Source organism: Mesoplodon mirus, assembly GCF_964341445.2.
Source record: "Mesoplodon mirus genome assembly, chromosome: 4".
In the NCBI taxonomy this organism is placed as follows: domain Eukaryota; kingdom Metazoa; phylum Chordata; class Mammalia; order Artiodactyla; family Ziphiidae; genus Mesoplodon; species Mesoplodon mirus.
In genome coordinates, this window is record NC_138979.1 from 85,668,681 (window position 1) to 85,694,797 (window position 26,117).

The 26,117-nt window shown below is 36.3% G+C and overlaps 1 protein-coding gene and 1 long non-coding RNA gene across 4 annotated transcripts in view; one reads left to right on the plus strand and one right to left on the minus strand.

Annotated features, from left to right (window-relative positions):
* The window catches only part of LOC309802312 (ankyrin repeat domain-containing protein 26-like), a 162,158-nt gene that overhangs the window by 77,407 nt on the left and 58,634 nt on the right, over nucleotides 1-26,117 (minus strand). The window contains exons 19-26 of the mRNA XM_082617748.1: nucleotides 25,488-25,586; nucleotides 24,842-24,870; nucleotides 24,677-24,749; nucleotides 6,704-6,765; nucleotides 3,553-3,646; nucleotides 1,416-1,514; nucleotides 770-798; nucleotides 605-677 (exon numbers count right to left, since the gene is read on the minus strand). Of these exons, the coding sequence (XP_082473874.1) occupies nucleotides 605-677; nucleotides 770-798; nucleotides 1,416-1,514; nucleotides 3,553-3,646; nucleotides 6,704-6,765; nucleotides 24,677-24,749; nucleotides 24,842-24,870; nucleotides 25,488-25,586 (558 nt within the window). The remainder of the gene's footprint in view (nucleotides 1-604; nucleotides 678-769; nucleotides 799-1,415; nucleotides 1,515-3,552; nucleotides 3,647-6,703; nucleotides 6,766-24,676; nucleotides 24,750-24,841; nucleotides 24,871-25,487; nucleotides 25,587-26,117) is intronic.
* On the plus strand, nucleotides 10,369-16,372 carry LOC309802320. Of its 3 annotated transcripts, none has more exons than XR_014293759.1 (3): nucleotides 10,369-10,386; nucleotides 11,246-14,584; nucleotides 16,094-16,372. It is a non-coding gene; the product is annotated as an uncharacterized lncRNA (long non-coding RNA). The 3 variants fall into 3 exon arrangements; XR_014293761.1 differs by lacking the exon at nucleotides 10,369-10,386 and having other exon boundaries at nucleotides 10,936-13,686; nucleotides 13,779-14,584; XR_014293760.1 differs by lacking the exon at nucleotides 10,369-10,386 and having other exon boundaries at nucleotides 10,936-14,584.

A 26,117-nucleotide genomic window follows, 5' to 3' on the forward strand; every position in this document is an offset into this window, starting at 1 on the left:
ACGTTCAGAATTACTGTTTTACAAGATTGTGTCTATCAAATCGTCATTAAGGTATGATTACTTTCCCCCACTTTTAATAATCAAAGACCACACACACGCACACACACACACACACACACACACACACAGAGTCTGCTAATCAAAACATCTGGTTGGTTTAAGCTCATCCGTGTAACACCACTAAAATGAAATAATTAAATTTGAAATACAATTGACATGTTAGCAAGTGAAGCTTTACTCTAGGTTAAGGTCAGAATTCAAATAAGCATTTTATAAAACTGGAAAAATCTTAGAATCTAATAATTAACCTCTGAGAATCCCTAAGAAGTACAGAGATTCCTAACTGAGAACTTTAGGGTATTGAAACGTACATAGAAACATCTGAGTTAAAGCTTACATTTTAAAAATATCTTTTTCTTATGCTTGTAAATATCTTTTTTTCAAAACATGGATACCAACAATAACATGTGCCTTATTTATGTCAAATCCTTCAATTAAACTTGCAAAAACAAAAGAAAAAAGAATTAGGAATATGAAGGCTGTGAGCGTTTCAAATATTTTAGTGTACCTCTTTCCAGAGTGAAATTTGCACTGCAAAATTTACCTGATCTGGATGTTTGTAAATCCTTCATTCCTACTGCTTTATTAGGAACAGAATCTTTCACTCCAACTGCAGGCTGAATGGGTTTTGAAACAAGTTGATTAATAAATAATGTACATTTGATACAATCTGTAGTTAATAATTCAAGACAAAAATATAAGTTTTTACCTTCAAGTGAGGATATTTTTCAGGAGAATCTAAAAGGCAAAAGGGACATAGAATCAATTACACGTAACTATGAAAGCCAACTATATATTCATGCAGTTAGTACTGAGCAGAACCCTCATGCTTGGCCTTGGCAGTGAATACTTTAGGTTTTGGTGTTTTGTTTCTTGGGGGAAGTTAGGACTGCAACAAGACAGACATATGAATCCACTATAGATACTGAAGAAAAAATAGGAGTACAGGTTTAACAAAACATGCAGTTAAGATTTCAAAAGGAAGATTATGTTCCAAAAGCCTTTATAAAATAGAAAAATGCACATGTACCAATGTGAACATGCTGATTGATGAGGAGAAAAGTGATCTTTAATCAGAGCAACAAATCATGACCCCGAGAAGGTAAATGTGAAAGCTGATGGTAAAATGCAACAGCACATCTTGAATGCAATACAGCAGCATCATTTACACCGTTATACTACAGGTATTTATCATGTTCTTCAGTTTGTCCTGTAATTTAGGAAGTGCACAGTTGGGATGACAGTTCAGCTGAATGTATAATTCATTTCTCATCAGAGAAAGGGTTATGAACTGATCAGCTTGGATATACACTTGTAGAATAATAGTTCATAAAAATATTCATGTTTTTCCATACCCATGTGGGCTACTGGTATGCCTACATTTCTTGGATCCTCTAGTTTAGTCATCTTAAAGTTTCTCGATCCACTCATGCAAGAAGGTATATAAGGCACATCTAAGAAATAACGTATTATAAGTTTTCAACATCGAAGTACGATTATCAAAAGGGAAAAAGTAAATTTTACTGCCACAGAATTATTAGATATTAAAAATCTTTCATATTTCAAAATCAGTGTAGTATTTACTGAAAATAACAATTCTAGCATTTAGGGAATGAACCCTATTAATTTCTTTTGTTTCCAAAATTAGTTTGGTTCAGTATATCATGCTAATGTTTAAAAGGATTTTTGTGAAACAATTATCATCAAAAAATTAGCTATCTTAGGGACTCCCCTGGCGGTCCAGTGGTGAAGACCCCATGCTTCTACTGCAGGAGGCACGGGTTCAATCCCTGGTCGGGGAAATTAAGATCCCACATGCCAAGCCAAGCAGCCAAAAAAAAAAAACCACAAACCTATCTTAAAAAAACAAAAAACAGCCAATGCTTCCATATTCAAATTAATCTCATTTGAATAACACATACCAACACAACATATATCTTTGATGCCTGATAGTTAGAAGGAGGAGCTGGGGTTTACCTCAATTCTAGCACCCACTCCTGCTTCCAGTATTCTCTGGAGCAGCAATGACCTAACCTTGTTTCAGTGTAAATACACTGAAGTCATCTAACGAGAGTTCTCTCAAGTTTCCTCATCACCTCCACAATCACCTCCCTAACACCCTTCTTTCCCCCCTCTTTCCTTTCACTATATTCTTTCCTCTTCAAAGGTAGTCTCTGGATCTGTGGTCTTAATTCTCTCCCTTTGACATTCTTTTTATGGATCATCCCCACCACTTCTTTTTTCCTCTTTGCTTAGCAGTGGCACCTTACATCTATAAGTTCTACTTCAACGCTTTGCTACCCTCTGGCTATAAACACACTCAGAAAGAAAAACAAAATAATACTCTTCCTTGATCCTGTTCTGTCTTGAACTATCCAGTGGCTCCTCTTCCAGATTTCTCTCAATGCAAGCCTACACCCTTGCTACTCTGAGAGCTTGTCAGAAATGCACAATCCCAGACCTGCTGCTCAGCATGTGCACTTTTCACAAGGTCCCCAGGGGACTAATTAAAATTTGAGAAACTCTGGCCTATCAGTCTGCTTCTACATTCCCACAGTAAGAGTGGGAAAGCTTTGCTGTTCGTCTCTGACAAGTTTCGGTGCTGGAAGCTCACTTCAAATTTGTCTCACGTTTCAAATACTCTTCTCTTCCCTTTTCTAAAGACCTATTTTACTTTGCCCCCGTCCTCCACAGACCCCTGCTTCCTTTTCCTTCATTTACTCCCTGTAACCTCTGCCTCTCTCATTCTTTAGTCCTTCTTTCCTCTTCCTCATTTCCCGACTTTCCTTAGGTTGTAGAGTACCTTGAAACGGAACTAATAATTTAGCTCCTTAAAGGGGACTCTCAATTTAATCTGTGGCTGACACCAGATAAGATACACAGCTTCCCTCCTTTTCTCATCTTTTTCCTCACTATGCATTTGACAGGTGATTTTCCTTTTTTTTTTTTTGCATCAACAGTGTTATGTTTTTTTAATAGTTTTCAGAATATAAGCTGCGTAGCTTTTTAGAATAAAAAATGATATAACTTCAGGTACATGCTTTAGGACACTTGGTTAAACAACAAGCAAACTGTGTCTTTGAGGACCACCTCAAAAGGGTGGCACAGTTCACAGTGTAACTTGGTAACAGACATGGAGATTGATGATTATATCATGGCATGTTGTCTACAAAAGAACATCTGGACACTCAGAGCTTAAATAGAACACACCACACAGTTAGGTATTCAAGCACTGCTTTTTGGCCAAATAAAAACTGCCTAAAAACTGCTGATGGATTTTTGACAAGAAAAAAAGATGTAGCTGCTTAGTTCTTCTGATACAGCACTTCTTTTCCAGAATGAGACAGGCTCAGTTCAACTTGAAATCAGTGTGAGGAATGATACTTCCTCTTAACCGACAGGTGATTTTCTTTGGCTATTAGAATATATCAGAATTCCCATTTTAAATCAACATGCTGTCAAATGACTTTTTCATAAAAATATAGTTCTTACCTTCTACTTGTCCATTTAATATATTTTTTCCTCTTTGACCTGCAGCTCCAGATAAATGATCAACATACTTCTCTGGAAGTCTCTCAGAGATACTCTGTTAAAATTGATATTAATAATGAGTTGCATAAAGCTTTCCTAATCCCCTTCTAATAGCTGAAAATACCCTACTTTTTAAAAATTTCCTACTTTACAAGCAATTAGATTTAAAAATAAGAGAAGCATGCATTGAAAACCCAAACACTGAAATAGAAAACTTCATATACACTCTCTAGATCAAGTCTATCTTTTATCCTCATTTGGCTACTGACTCTGTAAACTGAGCATGGAAAGCCAGAGGAATTATTTTCACAGACAAAAAATGTGCCTGACTTACAGGCACATTTCAGCAAAGAATTAACTTCAAAACACCTAACTCTACTTTACATTCATTGTCAAAAGAAGAGAGTATTTTTAAAAAATATGTGTTTAAATAAATGCTTTAATAAGTACCCTTGCTATAAATTTAAAATATTTCTAAAGACAGAAATTTTTAGTATTAAAATAATATACTTGGCATGAAAAGAAACCATGAAGTATTTCATGTTGAGCATAAACAGAACACTGTAGAAGATGCTTCATTTAGGTAAACAAGGGCTTATAAGAATCTGTAATTTGATAAAATTTTTATTGATAGGAAAAATAGTTGAATAAAATAGCGAAGTAGTAATAAAAACTGTTATGTTTAAATAATAGGAGAAAATTTAAATATAGTTATGCAACTCTTCAAAAAAGTACAGCAAGCTTTAATAAGGGAAGAATAAGAACTTTTATTTATTAAGCATCTAAATGTGCCAAGCTTTTCTTATGCACATTTTATTTTCTACATACAACAACAATGATAAAAGTGATTGTAAGGACAGTTACCCCACTTCCTGTTTCCTGGTCCTTCCAAGATGCGAGAGTGTAATGATGGGATCCGCTGCTCTCTTTGTCCAGAATGTCCCTCTCCTGGACCCTGACATGACTGGCTCTTTCCCATCCTCCCCTTGGTAGCTTTTCTCACATGCAGATCTTTTCTGACTACCTAAATTCCACTCCCACTCCCATCCCCATCCTAACTACAAACTCTCTCAATGTTGTCTAACGTAACATTCTCCATTTTCTTTGTCTCTCACTGTTGTGGCCTCTCCCGTTGAGGAGCACAGGCTCTGGACGCGCAGGCTTAGCGGCCATGGCTCACGAGCCCAGCCGGTCTGCGGTACGTGGGATCTTCCCGGACCGGGGAACGAACCTGTATCCCCTGCATCGGCAGGTGGACTCTCAACCACTGCGCCACCAGGGAAGCTCTCTCCATTTTCTTTACATGAAGGACTTAACAGTGACTTATAAAGGATTCCTGTTGGGTTTTATGTTCCCACCACTACAGCCTTACCCCTCAATTGGTACAGTCAGTGTCTAACTGCCCAGCATATAGTTGGTATTCAATAACAGGAATTTATTTAAGAACAAAACATTTAAAATGTTGAGTGGACTTCAAGTACCAAAGCACTTGATACCTATAGGAGATCTCCGATAACAGTCTATATAGAAACTTAACATACCCCAAGCTAGAAATCCACATGCCCGTTCTAATTTTCCTATTCTTAACACTACTGTCATTTTATTGTCCTTCAGGTTTTAAAAAAGTGCCCCAGCATTTAGTGAGTCACTAATTGCCACTGTGACCATTTTTTATTAGTTTCTGCTTTATAACAAAGTGAATCAGTCATACATATACATCTGTTCCCACATCCCTTCCCTCATGCAGCTCCCTCCCTCCCACCCTCCCCATCCCACCCCTCCAGGCAGTCACAAAGCACCGAGCTGATCTCCCTGTGCTCTGCGGCTGCTTCCCACTATCTATCTACCTTACGTTTGGTAGTGTATATATGTCCATGCACTGTGATCATTTTTGTCTTACATTTCTATAGCACCCTTTACAGTTTACAAGGTGTGTTCACAGCTCTTACCACATCTGTTCCCTACACCTACCTGACAAGTGGGTACCAGTACCATTTTTACGAAGGACGTCACTGACGCTCAACCAGGGTAGACAAGTTTTTCCGAGATCCCACAGCTCGTGACAGAACCAGGATGCTACCATGTCTTTTGACTTTAAACACAGTGCTGTATCACTGCAGCAGCTGCCTAGGTCTAACAGATCAGGCCCTTCTTATCTCTTTCCATAGCTGTCACCTTACAACAGGTCATCATTACTTTATATTTACGTTACTTCAAGTATGGCTGCCATAAAGGTACTCAACGCACACTAGTTTATCCAAAATGGTGTGTACTTATTAAAACATCGCTAAACCAAACTGTTGTTATTATAACGCCACATACTTATTATTCCCCATTCTTTTGCTTCTCTTGAAACGTTCCTTGCAGATCTATTTGAAAATCCAAATGTACTAATACTTTCAAGTCTCAGGCACTATCTTTTTCAGGTCTAAGTGGTAAAAAACTACATTTCAACCTGTTTCTCTCTGAACCTCACTAGGAGTTTTACACATCCATATGTACCAAAGAAACATACATTTGCTTGGGAGACTGGGACTGACAGATACACCCTACTATATATAAAATAGATCAATAATAAGGACCTCCTGTATAGCACAGAGAACTCTACTGAATACTCTGTAATGGCCTATATGGGGAAGGAATCGAAAAAAGAGTGGATATATGTATAACTGATTCACTTTGCTGTATATCTGAAAGTAACACAACATTGTAAATCAACTAGACTCCAACAAAAATTTTTTAAAAAAAGAAAAGAAAAAAGAAACATACATTTGGCCATAGGCTGACCTGGAATAATGCTTCAGTTTTTAGATAAATTTAACTTCAGAACCCAAACTGATTCCTTATGACTTCTAAGCCTTGGTTTTTGCTCTGTGCTACACTGGTTTCATTAGGTGAATCTTGCAAATTAACAAAAGTGCACTATGTGGTAGTTATTATACTTAGCACACAATTATTTAATTAATTACAGGTTAAAAATGTAAGGAAAAAATTTTGAAGGGCAAATGCAAAGGTGAGAAAGTAAAGTCAAAGCACCCCCCCTTTATGTTTTAACATCATTCAGTGCTTATATTTTAAAATAAAAAATAATAATAATAATAGAAGACAGTACCTCAGAATCCCAAGGTGATTCTATACCTTCCTCTTCTCCTAATCCTAATGCTGACATCATATCTGTAAAATGCAGCCACAGATACATTAATGAGAACATTTACTACTATGAATTTTAAGTACATATATGTCTATCTCTATCCACAAATATTTAAATAAAATAAAGTAGCAGAAAAGAATTTCAGAGGGTTGAGGCATTTTCAGGAAGAAAAAGTTGGTAGTAGTTGGGATACTTCTGAAGAAACGGAGCAAAAGAAACATACTTAAAAAGAAATGAAAAAAAAAAAGGGCTTCACTGGTGGTGCAGTGGTTGAGGGTCTGCCTGCTGATGCAGGGGACACGGGTTCGTGCCCCGGTCCGGAAAGATCCCACATGCCGCGGAGCGGCTGGGCCCGTGAGCCATGGCCGCTGAGCCTGCGCATCCGGAGCCTGTGCTCCGCAACGGGAGAGGCCATAACAGTGAGAGGCCTGCGTACGGCAAAAAAAAAAAAAAAAAAAAGTCAAATTGTTATGATCTGTTTGCTCCTATGGAGCACGTTCAATATCAGTATCATTTTCTTTTTCTCCAATTTCTGGATTTGTTGCTCCTTCCTATAAAAACAAAACAAAACAAACACCTCATTCCAGAAAACATCATATTCATTCATTTGGTCATTCAATCAATCAGTAAGACCACAAACATTTACTGGATCTGTCAAATCATAGGCACTATCCTGGGAGAAAAGCTGGAAATATAAATAGAAGACCGATTCTGCTCTGTAGTCCAGGAGAGCTACATGAAAACAAGTAAGAACAGCAAAGTATCATTCAAAAGCTCTACAACTGATGTGAACAGAGTACAGGAAGGGCACACAGGAAAGAGGAGTCAGCTGTATCTGGGTAGCTCAGGAAATGCTGCAAAGACAGGTCTGTGTCTTAAAAGACACACACAGTGTAGAGCGGGGATGTGAAGGGGATTCTAGAAAAGGCAGCCTGAGCAAAAGGACGAGGCGTGAAACAACATAACAAGTCACGTGGAAAACTAGAATACAGTTACCGGGAATGGCATGGAGAGACAAAACTGGAGGATCAGAGCCAAACCAAAAAAAGCAAGTGTCCTCCTAGAACATGAACTTTCTCCTTCATGTGATGGGGATCCACTACATAAGTAGAGGTGTTACATCTTCACAAATATATTTTAGAAAGGTCACTCTGGCAGCAACGTAAAGATGAACATCAGGGGAGCAAAACTAGAAAAGAGCATTTCAAAATTATAAGTGAGAAAGTAATAGGAAATGAAAAATGGTAAGCAGGTAGAAAATACTGAACTTGATGAGCAACAGGATGTGGTGATTTCAGGGAGGGATGGAGTCCAGGATTTTTCCTGCTTTGGTATTTCAGTGATGTTATCTACTAGGATGGGGAAGACAGATGACAGAGTAGCTTACAAAGAGTCAGGAAAGAGGAAGGCATCAGGGACAATGTCTTCAGTTTGGGGCATAACAAATTTGAGGCACCCAGGGGACTTAGAAGAAAGATTTGGATAAGTGCATTTGGATTAGTAATAGATAAACTTATTCAGGAAAAGCATATGATGTTAAGATAAATATCTGTAAAATATACTAACCTGGTATAATTAAATGATGCAAACCTATGCAGAGTTCTGAACTTTTGAAAATATAAACAAGACTGGGGAAGAAAACTATGAGATTCAATTTTTCGATTATATATTGCAACATTTGTTTAAGGATATAAAATATACTCTTTCACGAATATGTGCAAATATTCCTTTCCTGGATATTATAGCAATAAGGATTTTTAAGTTTAATGAAAAGATTTAATTGTAAAACACCAACTCAAGAGACTACAAGAACACTCCTTTTCAAAAATTAATCTGAAAAGACAAGTTTGAAATTGTAGAAGAGAATGTTTATGTGATTATGGAATTATAAGGCATTTTTAAGTACTACTATGATGTACGAAAGAAATATAAAACCCTATTTTGAGTGTTGCTGTAGATCAAAAAATTGTTTCTTAAAGTCATATAAGACATTCTGGAAGTCTAGGAGCAAATAATTTGAATTGGTAAACTTGAAAATGTTTTTCAAAAATTAGTCGGGGACTCAAGCTTTTTGTGTCAGGTCATCTCTTCCTAACTAGAAAAACTATTATGAAGGTATGTAACCACAGATGACCTGGTGATTTATTATTAACACTTTTATTGAAGTGCACTGGCATTTTAAGAAAACAATTAGAGATGCCTTATCATTTTGGGCATTAAAAAGATCAATCCCTTTTCTTTGCTGTTAGTAAGATTAACGATAAACAGTTTTGCATAGAACATTTCTACATGTGTGCTGTTTTAATTTTCAATGAAAAGGTCCTTTTTTTTTTATAATAGTTTTAAGCCCAACGAAGGAGTTATCATCATAGGAGCCACAAACTTCCCAGAGGCATTAGATAAGTAAGTATTAAAATTTTTGTGATATATTCTAGAATAGTGATGAACTTTAAAAATATTGTGCTAAGTGAAGGAAACCCATCACAAAACATCACATATTATATGATTGCTTTTATATGAAATGTCTAGAATAAGCAGATCCATAGCAACAGAAAGGAATTTAGTGGTTGCCAGAGGTTAGGGAAAATGGGGAATAACTGCCAGTAGATTTGGGGTTGCTTTCAGCTGGAGAAGAGAGGGAGGGGGTAAAAATTCTCTAAAATTAGATTGTGGTGATGGTTGGGCAACTCTGAATATATTAAAAACCACTGGGTTACACTACCAAACGTAAAATAGATAGCTAGTGGGAAGCAGCGGCACAGCACAGGGAGATCAGCTCGGTGCTTTGTGACCACCTAGAGGGGTGGGATAGGGAGGGTGGCAGGGAGGGAGATGCAAGAGGGAGGGGATATGGGGACATATGTATATGTATAACTGATTCACTTTGTTATACAGCAGAAAATAACACAACATTGTAAAGCAAATTATACTCCAACAATGATGTTAAAAAAAAACAACACTGGGTTTTCGACTTCAAATTCTATGATATGAAAATTGTATCTCAGTAAAGCTGCTAAAAGAATCTGCTCACAACTTAAACATCACAAAGCTTTCGGGTGGGGGGTAGAGAGGATTTTTAGAATAAAATTTACTATAGTTTAAAAGTTTTATTGGTTTTATTATATAGAAGTTATTCATACTTTCATTTGATCTAATAGTTGGTTCTTGCCTAAGACTCTAGTTTAACATTTTGTACTTAATAGCAGTAAGATGGATGTGTAGCTCTCATAATAGATTGCTGTAGAATTATTTGTTCCTTGACTGGCTGACTTGCATGTCTTTGTCTCTGAAGGGCTGTATGCTATCTAGATGCACACATTTATCTATATGAACCTTTGTTCTGCCTTCTGGTTATTGAAACTGTTCTTTGAGCCACGTTTTATAAGGAACTAATCTGAATATTTATGTTCAAAATAAATATTGGTTGCCACTGTCTTTCCATCTTCTCTTTAGGATGTCTGTCCTGTTTAACTTGACCTTCAGCACAGTCAGCTTATTAATTTATATTTTCTTTTTGTATTCTCCCTTTAGCGCCTTAATACGTCCTGGTCGTTTTGACATGCAGGTTACAGTTCCCAGGCCAGATGTAAAAGGTCGAACAGAAATCTTGAAGTGGTATCTCAATAAGATAAAGTTTGATCAGTGTAAGTCTTAATTCGACGATACAGACATTATCTCCATAAAATGGTAATATATCAATCCACCCTGTTTGTGGTCCTTACTCAGGATGTCTTAAAAGACAAATTCCTTTAAATGTCTATTTTTCTCTCCTCTTGTTTGTCCATAAAGTCCATTTCTCAATGAACGTGTGTCCAGAGATTCTGTCATTTTGAATCCCGATTCTAAAGAAAGTTTTCTTTTGAGTACTTAGATAATACTTGATGAAATCTATGTATAAATGTTTCTTTAGATGAATGTAAAATATAAAATCATATAAAAAGCACCTGTATATTATGAGCATAGTACCTCATGATATAGTCACTTTGGGGCCAAAAGAGGGGAAGCAGACTATAAAACAAAACACATGGAAATATTATGGAACTACCTGAGTAATAAAAGCAGCTATTAAAGCTGCAGTATTTTCAAAGATACCTGAATCAATTCTTAAAACCAAATATGTTTCCGATAATAAGGGGGGCTTCTATGTCCAAAGTTATTTCAAGATGAAATTCTGAAAACAAAACGTCTATGAATGTGCTTTTTCAGTTTGTGGTTAGGCCATAATTAAAGGTTTGTAAATCGTTATCTGGCAACTCTACCTTTCTCTGTTTATCACAAAGTTATTTAAATATAATAACTTTTGTGATTTGTCCCAATGACAATTTTAATGGTGTGTTTACTAGCAGTTTTGGCTTTTTCCCCTTAGAATTTAGTGAAGTAAGCTTTTGTAAAATTACAGCTCATGATGGCTATCTTCTTTTTTCTTTTGCAATGTGAGTTCTTTATGAAGAGCTTTTTATTAGCTCTTCTGAAATTTTAATATTGTGTCCTGTCTGCATATAGCTGTTGATCCAGAAATCATAGCTCGAGGTACTGTTGGCTTTTCTGGAGCAGAGTTGGAGAATCTTGTGAACCAAGCTGCTTTAAAGGCAGCTGTTGATGGAAAAGAAGTGGTAACCATGACGGAACTAGAGTTCTCCAAAGATAAAATCCTAATGGGTAGGTTTTCTTTTTTTTCATTTTTTCCCTATCTTATACTGTTCATTATGTTAGACAAAAAATTCTTTTTTTAAAAAATTGCCACTTGATAATTTTTGGTTTGGTGGTAATTCACTCTGTTTTTTTTTAAAAAATTATTTATTTATTTATTGGCTGCATTGGGTCTTCGTTGCTGCATGCGGGCTTTCTCTAGTTGCGGCGAGCCGGGGCTACTCTTCATTGTGGTGCATGGGCTTCTCATTGTGGTGGCTTCTCATGGAACATGGGCTCTAGGTGCGTGGGCTTCAGTAGTTGTGGCTTATGGGCTCTAGAACTCAGGCTCAGTAGCTGTGGCGCATGGGCTTAGTTGCTCCGCGGCATGTGGAGTCTTCTTGGACCAGAGCTCGAACCCGTGTCCCCTGCATTGGCAGGCGGATTCTTAACCACTGCGCCACCGGGGAAGTCCGAGAAAAAACTCTTAATTTTGAGAGAAAGTTTATAAAAAAGAAAGGTATAGAAACATGCAAATATATACTCTAACAGAGCAACACAGTTTGGCCTGTTACAGAACAAATATATTATAAATTATATTACACTCTTTGGGGGGCATGAGTGCCCATGTCTTTCCTCTTGTCTGATATTGCTGATAAAAGAATAGTTAATTTTACTGTTTTTCAGAATTTAATTTTTACTTTAAATCTTGAATTGCCTTCAAAACAGGTTAGTTATGATATTCCTGTTAAATTAGAAGTTTATTTTCTAGAAATAGAATACAGCTTTTCCTTTTGATATAAGGATTAAGATGATAGTTTTTACAGTTTGGTTTTCAGTTGACAAATTATGGTTTACATGTGTTGTAGAGTGGAATCTACTCATTTTTTAAACTTTCAAACTTTTAAAATATTTATTAATGATATTAAATCATATGACTCTAAGAATGACTTTGAGACAAAGGAGCTTCATTCATTTAAATATACCTTCTTAATGGAGTATTTTACTTAAGTAAATTTTTATTCTTAGAGCCTGAGCGTAGAAGTGTGGAAATTGATAACAAAAACAAAACAATCACAGCGTATCATGAATCTGGTCACGCTATTATTGCATATTACACTAAAGATGCTATGCCTATCAACAAAGCTACAATCATGCCACGAGGGCCAACACTTGGACATGTATCTTTAGTTTTTCTTTTCTTTCAAATAGCGCTCCCCAGGAGCTTATGTAGGAAATTGCTGATGGAAACATTTCAAAAGAAAATTCAGCTACTTCCTAGGTGTGTTGATACTTTCTTCTTTAACTTCCTCAACTGTCTTGAAATCAGACATACTTGTGAAATTTACCTGCTAATAAAGGATATCCTTAATATTTCAGATAATATATTTACATTATGAAATGTAATTCAGGAATGACAGCAAAATATAATTCTTAAATATGTAGTTGCTCTTTTCCCCTCGAAAGAAATTATGTATCATAGTGACTGGTTCAATAGTTTTTCTAAGTTTTTTCTCATTGAGTACAAGTTTCATTTTCATATCTCTCTAATTATAGACGTTTATTTTTATTTATTTATGTTTTAAATTTTATTTTTGGCTGCGTTGGGTCTTCTTTGCTGCACGCGGGCTTTCTCTAGTGGAAGCGAGAGGGGGCTGCTCTTCATTGCAGTGCGTGGGCTTCTCATTGCGGTGGCTTCTCTTGTTGCAGAGCACAGGCTCTAGGCGTGCGGGCCTCAGTAGTTGTGATACATGGGCTCAGTGGTTGTGGCTTGCAGGCTCTAGAGCACGGGCCCAGTAGTTGTGGCGCACAGGCTGAGTTGCTCCGCGGCATGTGGGATCTTCCCAGACCAGGGCTCGAACCGTGTCCCCTGCATTGGCAGGCAGATTCTTAACCACTGCACCACCAGGGACGTCCCTATAGACGTTTTAAACATTTTTGTGCAACGAGGGACAAACAGTTGTATTGCAGCATTAACTACTTACTATTTATAAACTGCACTTTTGCTTTCCTCATTTTATACATAGCTGGTTTGGTAATCAATCACCATGACCATCTCTATTAAATGCCGCTGAGCTTTCAGCATCATGGTATTAAGTAAGGTCATGAGAGACAAATGATAATTCAGGTTATTAATGTAAGTGTTTCAAAACTGTGTCTGAATTTTTTCTGTTTTTCAATTGTCTGGGTGTACCTGTTGCCTGAAAATGATCGACGGAACGAAACTAGAGCTCAGCTTCTTGCTCAGATGGACGTCAGTATGGGAGGAAGAGTGGCAGAGGAACTTATATTTGGAGCTGATCATATTACAACAGGTTGGCTGTAAAGAATAGCTTTGGTTCAAATTGTGTTTGTTGGTTTAAAGATTTTTTTTAACCTGAGTTTTATGTATATTTCAAAATTTCAGGTGCTTCCAGTGATTTTGATAATGCAACCCAAATAGCAAAGCAGATCGTCACCACATTTGGAATGAGTGAAAAGGTAATGGCTAATTTTAATCCTTCCTCATGTATCAAATGTTGATGTGCCAAGTGTCTCTTTGTGAGAGAGGATTCTCATTATAAATTGATAGATTTTCCCCTGTCTCATTCCAAATGGATTTAACAAAGCTGACTCTAAACTAAATGTCATTTTCTGAGAAATGTAACATACTCTTTCCATTCCAGCTGCTCAAACAGTAAGAGTTATTACTTCATGAATTAACCAAATGATAATATAAATTCTTTAGCTTTTTTATTCATATGACATCGAAGACCTACTTGTTGAGCTTGCTTACTTTGCCCTTTCCACATACTTCACGTTCCTACATTATCACTGTGGCTCCATAAAGCAATTCCAGTACTCTGTGAATTGTGGATTTCTGGACTAGAATAGCTGCTAAGGTTTTCTAAGAAGGTACTCAGAACGATACTTAGGATTTAAAATTTTCTCTCTTGTTCACACTTTTTAGTATTATACTTTCAGAAGAATAATGAAGTTTTTTTGCCCTCAAGGGCATTTTTATATTGTATTTTTTCCTTGCCCCCATGATATTTATTTTCTTATGTATAGGATAGTACTTCCTCTGTTACATACATTAGTGTTGGAGGTTTTTCTGTTGGATTTCTTTCTTTTCATTGATTTTAGCTTGGAGTTATGACCTACAGTGATACAGGGAAACTGAGTCCAGAAACTCAATCTGCTATTGAACAGGAAACCAGAATCCGTCTGAGGGTAATGATCTTTTTTTAAATGTTTATTTATCTATTTAGTCAAAATGTGCCTAAATATTTGAGTGCTTGCAAAAAAACTAAAGTTCCTCTGTTTTATAAAGTTAATAGGTGCACCGGTGCTGCCGTGATTAAATATGTCATAGACTGGATTTTTGACATAGACTGGAACCCCTGATCATAGACTGGATCTTTATTTTATTCTGGCCATAGGCTAAGAACAATTTATATATATATATATATACACATATATATATATATATGTATATATGTATATATATATATATATATATATATACACACACACACACACACATATATGTATATATATATTTTTTAAAATAAATTTATTTATTTTATTTTTGGCTGCATTGGGTCTTTGTTGCTACATGTGGGCTTTCTCTAGTTGCAGCGAACAGGGGCTGCTCTTCATTACGGTGGCTTCTCTTGTTGCTGAGCATGGGCTCTAGGGCACGGGCTTCAGTGGCTGTGGTGCGGGGCTTCAGTGGTTGTGGCACACGGGCTTAGTTGCTTCGCGGCATGTGGGATCTTCCCGGACCAGGGATTGAACCCGTGTCCCCTGCATTGGCAGGCGGATTCTTAACCACTGTGCCACTAGGGAAGCCCAGAACAATTTACATTGTGATTTAAATATTCAGTTCTTCTTTAGCTGATATATTTCTAATATTTTATGTATTTTCTTTAATTTGATTATTTTACTTGGACATGGTTATGTTCAAAATGTCTAGTAATTGTATTGTGTTTATATGACCTGTGCTTCTTGGTGTTGGTAAATTCACTTTTACATTTTCCACCCAATTTTATAAGGACAAAAATATAATTCGCTAGTAAAATATTGGCATAAACATTGTACAGGCGAATATGACACTGCCAAAAATGAACTGTTATTACTGCCGTTATTCATAAGCTGATAAACTTAATTCAGACTCACCTTTGGAAAGAGAGTTGAAGGATTTAAATGAAAAGTTCAAGGTGGGTTGCAAAAAAAAAATCAAATGTATGGAAGTCAGGGATCACCTCTAATGATACTGTGTTACAGTATTGAGAGGTGAGTGTGTTACCAAGTAAAAGAATGGAAATTATATCTTTTCTGGCCATTCTAGATTGAGTAAATTGGTGAAATCTCAAGAGGCAAAAGGAGCAAACTCCCTTTCCTTTTAGCACGTATACTGAAAAGAGAAATAGATTTCTGTGTTCACAGACCTTATTTAGAAAGCAGATGAGTACAGTGTATACTTTTATTTCTTAAGTAGCTTTTTGTTTAAGTAGTCCTCAGTTATCTCTATGATAGACTTTGAGGTTAAAAATGTAACATTTGAAAGTATGAAAGAGTTATCTTTAGGGAACCAAGCTTTTAAATGCATTTATCTTTCATAACTAGAAGTCAATAGATTTTATAGTTTTTTTAGGGTGCATAAAGGCTTTTTATCTCATTGAGGGTTTGTGCTTCTCCTAAGGTTTCTGCCTCTTACATATCTGCTTTGTTTTTCAGGATTCGTATGAGCGAGCAAAACATATCTTGAAGACTCATGCAAAAGAGCACAAGAATCTAGCAGAAGCTTTATTGACCTATGAGCCTTTGGATGCCAAAGAGGTTCAGATTGTTCTTGAGGGGAAGAAATTGGATGTGAGATGATAGCTCTTGATGCATTGTTGGTTTTATTGCAAGACCATAAGTAGCACTGCAGTAGTCGTATTTTGCAACACTTTTCTCCCATTCTTGGTATCACTCAAGGGTGTGAAACACTTTGTCAGTCTTTTGTCACATTTATCTAATTTTGATTATTCTCATGATGGACACCTACTGCAAACAGCAATTTACCAAAGAAAATAAAGAACTATCAGGATTGAAAACAGCTTGTTTGAGAAATGTCAATCAGTTATTAAGTTGAAAATAAGTAATGATTTTATGGTTGGTTACAGTGCTAGATGTGAATAGAAATTGTGCCTTTAGCTCTTGGGAAGTATTTTTACTTAGGAAAATAAAATTCTTGAAGGACTGTCTTTATTTCTAGATAGTACCACTTATCTTTGATAAAGAAATGATGCTATTTGGCTATTGGTAAATCATATTTCTACATACATCAGTGGAAACTTCATTAAGATGCACTTAATTATGATCTAGATTGACCATATATAAAGTGTTTTTTTTAAAAATCTAAGAGTAGAGAATTGTGAACCTACAGATACAATCGGAATTTAAATGATTATTATAAGCTTTTTAAAATGCAGCTTGCATTTTCATGGTCTTTTTTATTTTAACATTACTATCACTCTGAAAATGAAGTTTATTTCAGAGCAGCAGCATTTTGTTAAATAAACAAGTAACACACCTCAAATTATGAATAACTATGTAATTATGCTTTGCGTTAAAACCAAAATAAAACCAAAAACCCAGTCCCATTCAGAGTGAACTTTTGAATTATGCTGTGTTAGAAATGGAAAGTTGTGTTTATTTTTCAGTCAGATTTTGTGAATATGAATGTGTTGTTACAGAATTTACAGATGACTTTACCTAACTCAGTAGAAAAATTATTTTAGAGCACATTGTAGTGGTTTTACAACCATACTATATTCTTGAAGTGATTTTATTAAAATTACCTACAGTTTTCTAGTAACTTTTAAGCTGTATATGGTCTTCGTTGAGGTTGGTAGAGGGAGCTTGCTACATGATATTCTTGCCCTTTATTTGGGTAATTTAAAATTTTGATGTACTTTCAAACTTAGAGAAACATTACCAGAATAATACAAGGAATTCTCATATACCCTTGATTCTGATATACCAGTTATTTTCATTTGCCCGTTTTTTATTGCCCCTGCTTCCTTTCTCCCTTCCTCCTCTCTTCCCTCCCTCCCTCCTTCCCTCCCCTTCTCTCTGTGTTTATATATATATATATATATATATGAGTATACATGTCTTTGCGTGGACACGTTTTCATTTGTCTTGGTAGACTTCTAGAAATTGCTGTGTGATGTGGTGAGTTTCTGTTTAACTTGTTAAGAACCTGATGAACTGTTTTGAAAGTAACTATATAATTTAATGTTCCAACTACCAGTGTATGAAGGTTCCCGTTTCTCCATATCTTGTACAGTGTTTCTTATAGTCTTGTCCTTTTGACAAAGCCAACCTAGTGGGTATGAAGTAGAATCTCATTGTGGATTTAATTTACATTTCCCTAGGACTAGTGATTTTGAACATCCTCTGCTAGGCTTTTGGTCATTTGTATATCGTCTTTGGAGAAATGTCTGTTGAAATCCTCCCTCCCCTCTTTGGGTTGTTGTCTTCTGTGTTGTAAGAGATCATATATTCTAAAGACAAGTCCTTTATCATATGGATCTTGTTTTTTTTGTTTTTTTGTGTTTTTTTTGGCGGTACGCGGGCCTCTCGCTGTTGTGGCCTCTCCCATTGCGGAGCACAGGCTCTGGACGTGCAGGCTCAGTGACCATGGCTCACGGGCCCAGCTGGCCGCGGCATGTGGGATCTTCCCAGACCGGGGCACGAACCCATGTCCCCTGCATCGGCAGGCGGACTCTCAACCACTGCACCACCAGGGAAGCCCAATCTTGTTTTTTTTTTTAATCCAGTGTGAAAATCTCTGTTGTTTGAGTAGGGTGTTTAGTTCATTCATATTTAATATTTATGTAGTGGCTTTTACATCTGCCATTTGCTATTTGTTTTCTGTTTTTCTCGTATCTAAAGAGATCCCTGTGTTCCTCTTCTTCTTTTTTGGCTGCACAGCATGGCTTGTGGGATCTTAGTTCCCCAACAGGAATTGAACCCGGGCCCTTGGCAGTGAGAGCACGGAGTTCTAACCACTGGACTAACAGGAAATTCCCTGTTCCTCCTATTGTGAGTTATGTCTTAGCAGTTGCTCTAGGGATGACAGTACGCATTTATCACTCTTGATCACAGGCTCCTTCAAAATAATACAAGTTTAATTCTGTCAAAATGTAGTAAATTTGTTGCTTTCTTACCTACTTCTTGGCCCTAAATAGCAGAAAGAAGAGGAGAGGTGACCTAGAGAACCTCAGTCTCTCCACTGGGAATTGGAGTAGCCTCTAATTTTAGCCACAGAAGGTTTTCCTCAACTGTATATGTTGGGATTTTGCAAAAATCCTGTTCTGATGAACCTCCAGATGAGATTGGTGGGAGGAGTGAGTGGTGTGGCTCTTACTCCTTAGCTGCCCAGAATGATTGTCATCTCTGAAGTGGTTATAGGGAAGTCGTGTCCATATCCCCCTCCCCGACCCCCCACCATCCCATACCTCCTCCTTTTAGTTTAGTGTATATTAGCAGGTTGGGCTAGAGGAATCAGCTGCTATGCGGTTGATTTTTTTTTAACCCTTTCCCTTATTTGCCTTTTACTCCTCCCCTTAATCTAAAAGCTCTGTTTAATGCAACTGGAAATCTTTATCCTCCTCCCTCCCCCTTCCTTTATATATTGAGGCTTTGGGGTAGGAGAAAAGTGCACAACCCACCACCCCCCTTCCCCTCTGCATTAAAATTCCTTATTTACCCCTTTTCCCCTTCACATTTCGTCCCACTCCTTTTCTGGCAAAAAGGAGCCTTTTCCTCTCTGTGACCCTAAGAGCATACTGCACAAGGGAAATCGCCCCCATCCAGATGTGGCTCCACTCTTCATTTCTCTTGTCTTCTGCTGCTCTTTTCCTGGTGCTCTTTTTGTCGGTGGGGTGTGGGTAATAGAACAGCCATGGGCTTTTGGGGACTTAAAGTTAAAGCTGTTTGTTTTTTCCTTTTCATTTATAAAAACACTAAACGTTCAATTTCAGAGAACCAAAAATCCCACCTTCCCACAGAACACTACTAAGGGGCATGTCTTCTGCTCCATACCTTTTCTGGTTTTCTTTCTCTCTTGTTAATGCTTTTAAAAACAAATGAGTTTTTTTAATATAAATAAAGTTTTTAAAGTGTGAAAAAAAACAAACACAAAAGAATTAAGAAAATGGTCATAGGAACATACATATTGATAATTACCTTAAACGTGAATGGATTAAATGCTCCAACCAAAAGACACAGGCTTGCTGAATGGATACAAACACAAGACCCATATATATGCTGTCTACAAGAGCCCCACTTCAGACCTACGGACACATACAGACTGAAAGTGAGGGGATGGAAAAAGATATTCCATGCAAATGGAAATCAAAAGAAAGCTGGAGTAGCAATACGCATATCAGATAAAATAGACTTTAAAATAAAGAATGTTACAAAAGACAAGGAAGGACACTATATAATGATCAAGGGATCAATCCAAGAAGAATATATAACAATTATAAATATATATGCATCCAACATAGGACCACCTCAATATATAAGGCAACGGCTAACAGCTGTAAAAGAGGAAATCAACAGTAACACAATAATAGTGGGGGACTTTAACACCTCACTTGCACCAATGGACAGATCATCCAAAATGTAAATAAATAAGGAAACAGAAGCTTTAAATGACACAATAGGCCAGATAGATTTAATTGATATTTATAGGACATTCCATCCAAAAACAGCAGATTACACTTTCTTCTCAAGTGCGCACAGAACATTCTCCAGGATAAATCACATCTTGGGTCACAAACCAAGCCTCAGTAAATTTAAGAAAATTGAAATCATATCAAGCATCTTTTCTGACCACAACACTATGAGATTAGAAATGAATTACAGTGGAAAAACAAAAAATACACAAACACATGGAGGCTAAACAGTAAATTGCTAAATAACCAAGAGATCACTGAAGAAATCCAAGAGGAAATCAAAAAATACCTAGAGACAAATGACAATGAAAACACAACAATCCAAAACCTATGGGATGCAGCAAAAGCAGTCTTAAGAGGGAAGTTTATAGCTATACAAGCCTACCTCAAGAAACAAGAAAAATCTCAAATAAATAATCTAGCTTTATACCTAAAGGAACTAGAGAAAGAAGAACAAACAAAACCCAAAGTTAGCAGAAGGAAAGAAAACATACAGATCAGAGCAGAAATAAATGAAATAGACACAAAGAAAACAATAGCAAAGATCAATAAAACTAAAAGCTGGTTCTTTGAGAAGATAAACAAAATTGATAAACCATTAGCCAGACTCATCAAGAAAAAGAGGGAGAGGACTCAAATCAATAAAATTAGAAATGAAAAAGGAGAAGTTACAACAGACACCGCAGAAAGACAAAGCATCTTAAGAGACTACTACAAGCAACTCTATGCCAATAAAATGGACAACCTGGAAGAAATGGACAAATTCTTAGAAAGGTATAACCTTCCAAGACTGAACCAGGAGAAACAGAAAATATGAACAGACCAATCACAAGTAATGAAATTGAAGCTGTGATGAAAAATCTTCCAACAAACAAAAGTCCAGGAGCAGATGGCTTCACAGGTGAATTTTATCAAACATTTAGAGGAGAGCTAACACCCATCCTTCTCAAACTCTTCCAAAAAATTGCAGAGGAAGGAGCACTCCCAAACTCATTTTACGAGGCCACCATCACCCTGATACCAAAACCAGACAAAGATACGGCAAAAAAAGAAAATTACAGACCAATATCACTGATGAATATAGATGCAAAAATCCTCAACAAAATACTAGCAAACAGAATCCAACAATGCATTAAAAGGATCATACACCATGATCAACTGGGATTTATCCCAGGGATGCAAGGATTCTTCAATATACACAAATCAATCAATGTGATACACCATATTAACAAATTGAAGAATAAAAACCATATGATCATCTCAATAGATGCAGAAAAAGCTTTCAACAAAATTCAACACCAATTTATGATAAAAACTCTCCAGAAAGTGGGCATAGAGGGAACGTACCTCAACATAATAAAGGTCATATATTACAAACCCACAGCAAACATCATTCTCAATGGTGAAAAACTGAAAGCATTTCCTCTAAGATCAGGAACAAGACAAGGATGTCCACTCTCACCACTATTATTCAACATAGTTTTGGAAGTCCTAGCCTCAGCAATCAGAGAAGAAAAAGAAATAAAAGGAATATAAATTGCAAAAGAAGAAGTAAAACTGTCACTGTTTGCAGATGACATGATACCATACATAGAGAATCCTAAAGATGCCACCAGAAAACTACTAGAGCTAATCAAAGAATTTGGTAAAGGTGCAGGATACAAAATTAATGCACCGAAATCTCTTGCATTCCTATACACTAATGATGAAAAATATGAAAGAGAAATTAAGGAAACACTCTCATTTACCATTGCAACAAAAAGAATAAAATACCTAGGAATAAACCCTCCTAGGGAGACAAAAGATCTGTATGCAGAAAAGTATAAGACACTGATGAAAGAAATTAAAGATGGTACCAACAGATGGAGAGATAAACCATGTTCTTGGATTGGAAGAATCAATATTGTGAAAATGACTATACTACCCAAAGCAATCTACAGATTCAATGCAATCCCTATCAAATTACCAATGGCATTTTTTACAGAACTAGAACAAAAAATCGTAAAATTTGTATGGAGACAAAAAAGACCCCGAATACCTAATGCAGTCTTGAGGGAAAAAAAAACGCAGATGGAGGAATTAGACTCCCTGACGTCAGGCTATATTACAAAGCTACAGTAATCAAGACAATATGGTACTGGCAGAAAAACAGAAACATAGATCAATGGAACAAGATAGAAAGCCCAGAGGTAAACCCACACACCTATGGTCAACTAATCTATGACAAAGGAGGCAAGGACATACAATGGAGAAAGACAGTCTCTTCAATAAGTGGTGCTGGGAAAACTGGACAGATACATGGAAAGAATGATATTAGAACACTCCCTAACACCATACACAAAAATAAACTCAAAATAGATTAGAGACCTAAATGTAAGACTGGACACTATAAATCTCTTAGAGGAAAACATAGGAAGAACACTCTTTGACATTAATCACAGCAAGATCTTTTTTGATCCACCTCCTAGAGTAATGGAAATAAAAACAAAAATAAACAAATGGGACCTAGTGAAACTTCAAAGCTTTTGCACAGGAAAGGAAACCATAAACAAGATAAAAAGACAACCCTCAGAATGGGAGAAAATATTTGCAAACAAATCAACGGACAAAGGATTAATCTCCAAAACATATAAACAGCTCATGCAGCTCAATATTAAAAAAACAAACAACCCAATCCAAAAATGGGCAGAAGACCTAGATAGACAGTTCTCCAAAGAAGACATACAGATGGCCAAGAAGCACATGAAAAGCTGTTCAACATCACTAATTATTAGAGAAATACAAATCAAAACTAGAATGAGGTATCACCTCACACCAGTTAGAATGGGCTTCATCAGAAAATGTACAAACAACAAAGGCTGGACAGGGTATGGAGAAAAGAGAACCCTCTTGCACTGTTGGTGGGAATGTAACTGATACAGCCACTATGCAGAACAGTATGGAGGTTCCTTAAAAAACTAAAAATAGAATTACCATATGATCCAGCAATCCCACTACTGGGCATATACCCAGAGAAAACCATAATTCAAAAAGACACATGCACCCCAATGTTCACTGCAGCACTATTTACCGTAGGCAGGTCATGGACGCAACCTAAATGCCCATCGACAGACGAATGGATAAAGAAGATGGGGTACATATATACAATGGAATATTACTCAGCCATAAAAAAGGAATGAAATTGGGTCATTTGTTGAGACGTGGATGGATCCAGAGACTGTCATACAGAGTGAAGTAAGTCAGAAAGAGAAAAACAAATATCGTATATTAACGCATATATGTGGAACCTAGAAAAATGGTACAGATGAACTGGTTTGCAGGGCAGAAATTGAGGCACAGTTGTAGAAAACAAACGTATGGACACCAAGGAGGGAAAACCGCAGGGCGTTGGGGATGGTGGTGGGATGAATTGGGAGATTGGGAATGACATGTATACACTGATGTGTATAAAATTGATGACTAATAAGAACCTGCTGTATACATTAAAAAAAAGACAAATCAAAGAAGAAAGCAAGAAATGTAAAAGTGAAAGTTTAAAGCCTGTTTCATCACAAGCGTCCCTTTATCATTTCACATCCATGAGCTCTGTAAATGGTTTAAAACAGTGGTTCTCAAGTGTCACCTGAGCATCCCTGGAGTCCCAAGACTCAACCGTTCAAGGGGTCCAAGAGGTCAAAACTATTTTCACAATAACAGTAAACGTTATTTCCATTCTCATTCTGTTTTAAGTGTACAGAGCAGTTTTCCAGAGACAAGATATGTGATAACGTCATACTTCTAATGGCTAATAGAATGTATGAGTGTGTGTTTGTATTTTAAATTTTTCAGTTTTATTTTCCAATACAGTAAACATCAGTAGATACAACCTACTTAAACAAAAGTTCCTTGGAATTCTCAATAATTTTTAAAAGTATAAAAGGATCCTATATATCTGCATCATAAAAAATAACAAACAAATAAATAAAAGGATCTTAAAGCCCAAAACGTTCAGAATTACTGTTTTACAAGATTGTGTCTATCAAATCGTCATTAAGGTATGATTACTTTCCCCCACTTTTAATAATCAAAGACCACACACACGCACACACACACACACACACACACACACAGAGTCTGCTAATCAAAACATCTGGTTGGTTTAAGCTCATCCGTGTAACACCACTAAAATGAAATAATTAAATTTGAAATACAATTGACATGTTAGCAAGTGAAGCTTTACTCTAGGTTAAGGTCAGAATTCAAATAAGCATTTTATAAAACTGGAAAAATCTTAGAATCTAATAATTAACCTCTGAGAATCCCTAAGAAGTACAGAGATTCCTAACTGAGAACTTTAGGGTATTGAAACGTACATAGAAACATCTGAGTTAAAGCTTACATTTTAAAAATATCTTTTTCTTATGCTTGTAAATATCTTTTTTTCAAAACATGGATACCAACAATAACATGTGCCTTATTTATGTCAAATCCTTCAATTAAACTTGCAAAAACAAAAGAAAAAAGAATTAGGAATATGAAGGCTGTGAGCGTTTCAAATATTTTAGTGTACCTCTTTCCAGAGTGAAATTTGCACTGCAAAATTTACCTGATCTGGCTGTTTGTAAATCCTTCATTCCTACTGCTTTATTAGGAACAGAATCTTTCACTCCAACTGCAGGCTGAATGGGTTTTGAAACAAGTTGATTAATAAATAATGTACATTTGATACAATCTGTAGTTAATAATTCAAGACAAAAATATAAGTTTTTACCTTCAAGTGAGGATATTTTTCAGGAGAATCTAAAAGGCAAAAGGGACATAGAATCAATTACACGTAACTATGAAAGCCAACTATATATTCATGCAGTTAGTACTGAGCAGAACCCTCATGCTTGGCCTTGGCAGTGAATACTTTAGGTTTTGGTGTTTTGTTTCTTGGGGGAAGTTAGGACTGCAACAAGACAGACATATGAATCCACTATAGATACTGAAGAAAAAATAGGAGTACAGGTTTAACAAAACATGCAGTTAAGATTTCAAAAGGAAGATTATGTTCCAAAAGCCTTTATAAAATAGAAAAATGCACATGTACCAATGTGAACATGCTGATTGATGAGGAGAAAAGTGATCTTTAATCAGAGCAACAAATCATGACCCCGAGAAGGTAAATGTGAAAGCTGATGGTAAAATGCAACAGCACATCTTGAATGCAATACAGCAGCATCATTTACACCGTTATACTACAGGTATTTATCATGTTCTTCAGTTTGTCCTGTAATTTAGGAAGTGCACAGTTGGGATGACAGTTCAGCTGAATGTATAATTCATTTCTCATCAGAGAAAGGGTTATGAACTGATCAGCTTGGATATACACTTGTAGAATAATAGTTCATAAAAATATTCATGTTTTTCCATACCCATGTGGGCTACTGGTATGCCTACATTTCTTGGATCCTCTAGTTTAGTCATCTTAAAGTTTCTCGATCCACTCATGCAAGAAGGTATATAAGGCACATCTAAGAAATAACGTATTATAAGTTTTCAACATCGAAGTACGATTATCAAAAGGGAAAAAGTAAATTTTACTGCCACAGAATTATTAGATATTAAAAATCTTTCATATTTCAAAATCAGTGTAGTATTTACTGAAAATAACAATTCTAGCATTTAGGGAATGAACCCTATTAATTTCTTTTGTTTCCAAAATTAGTTTGGTTCAGTATATCATGCTAATGTTTAAAAGGATTTTTGTGAAACAATTATCATCAAAAAATTAGCTATCTTAGGGACTCCCCTGGCGGTCCAGTGGTGAAGACCCCATGCTTCTACTGCAGGAGGCACGGGTTCAATCCCTGGTCGGGGAAATTAAGATCCCACATGCCAAGCCAAGCAGCCAAAAAAAAAAAACCACAAACCTATCTTAAAAAAACAAAAAACAGCCAATGCTTCCATATTCAAATTAATCTCATTTGAATAACACATACCAACACAACATATATCTTTGATGCCTGATAGTTAGAAGGAGGAGCTGGGGTTTACCTCAATTC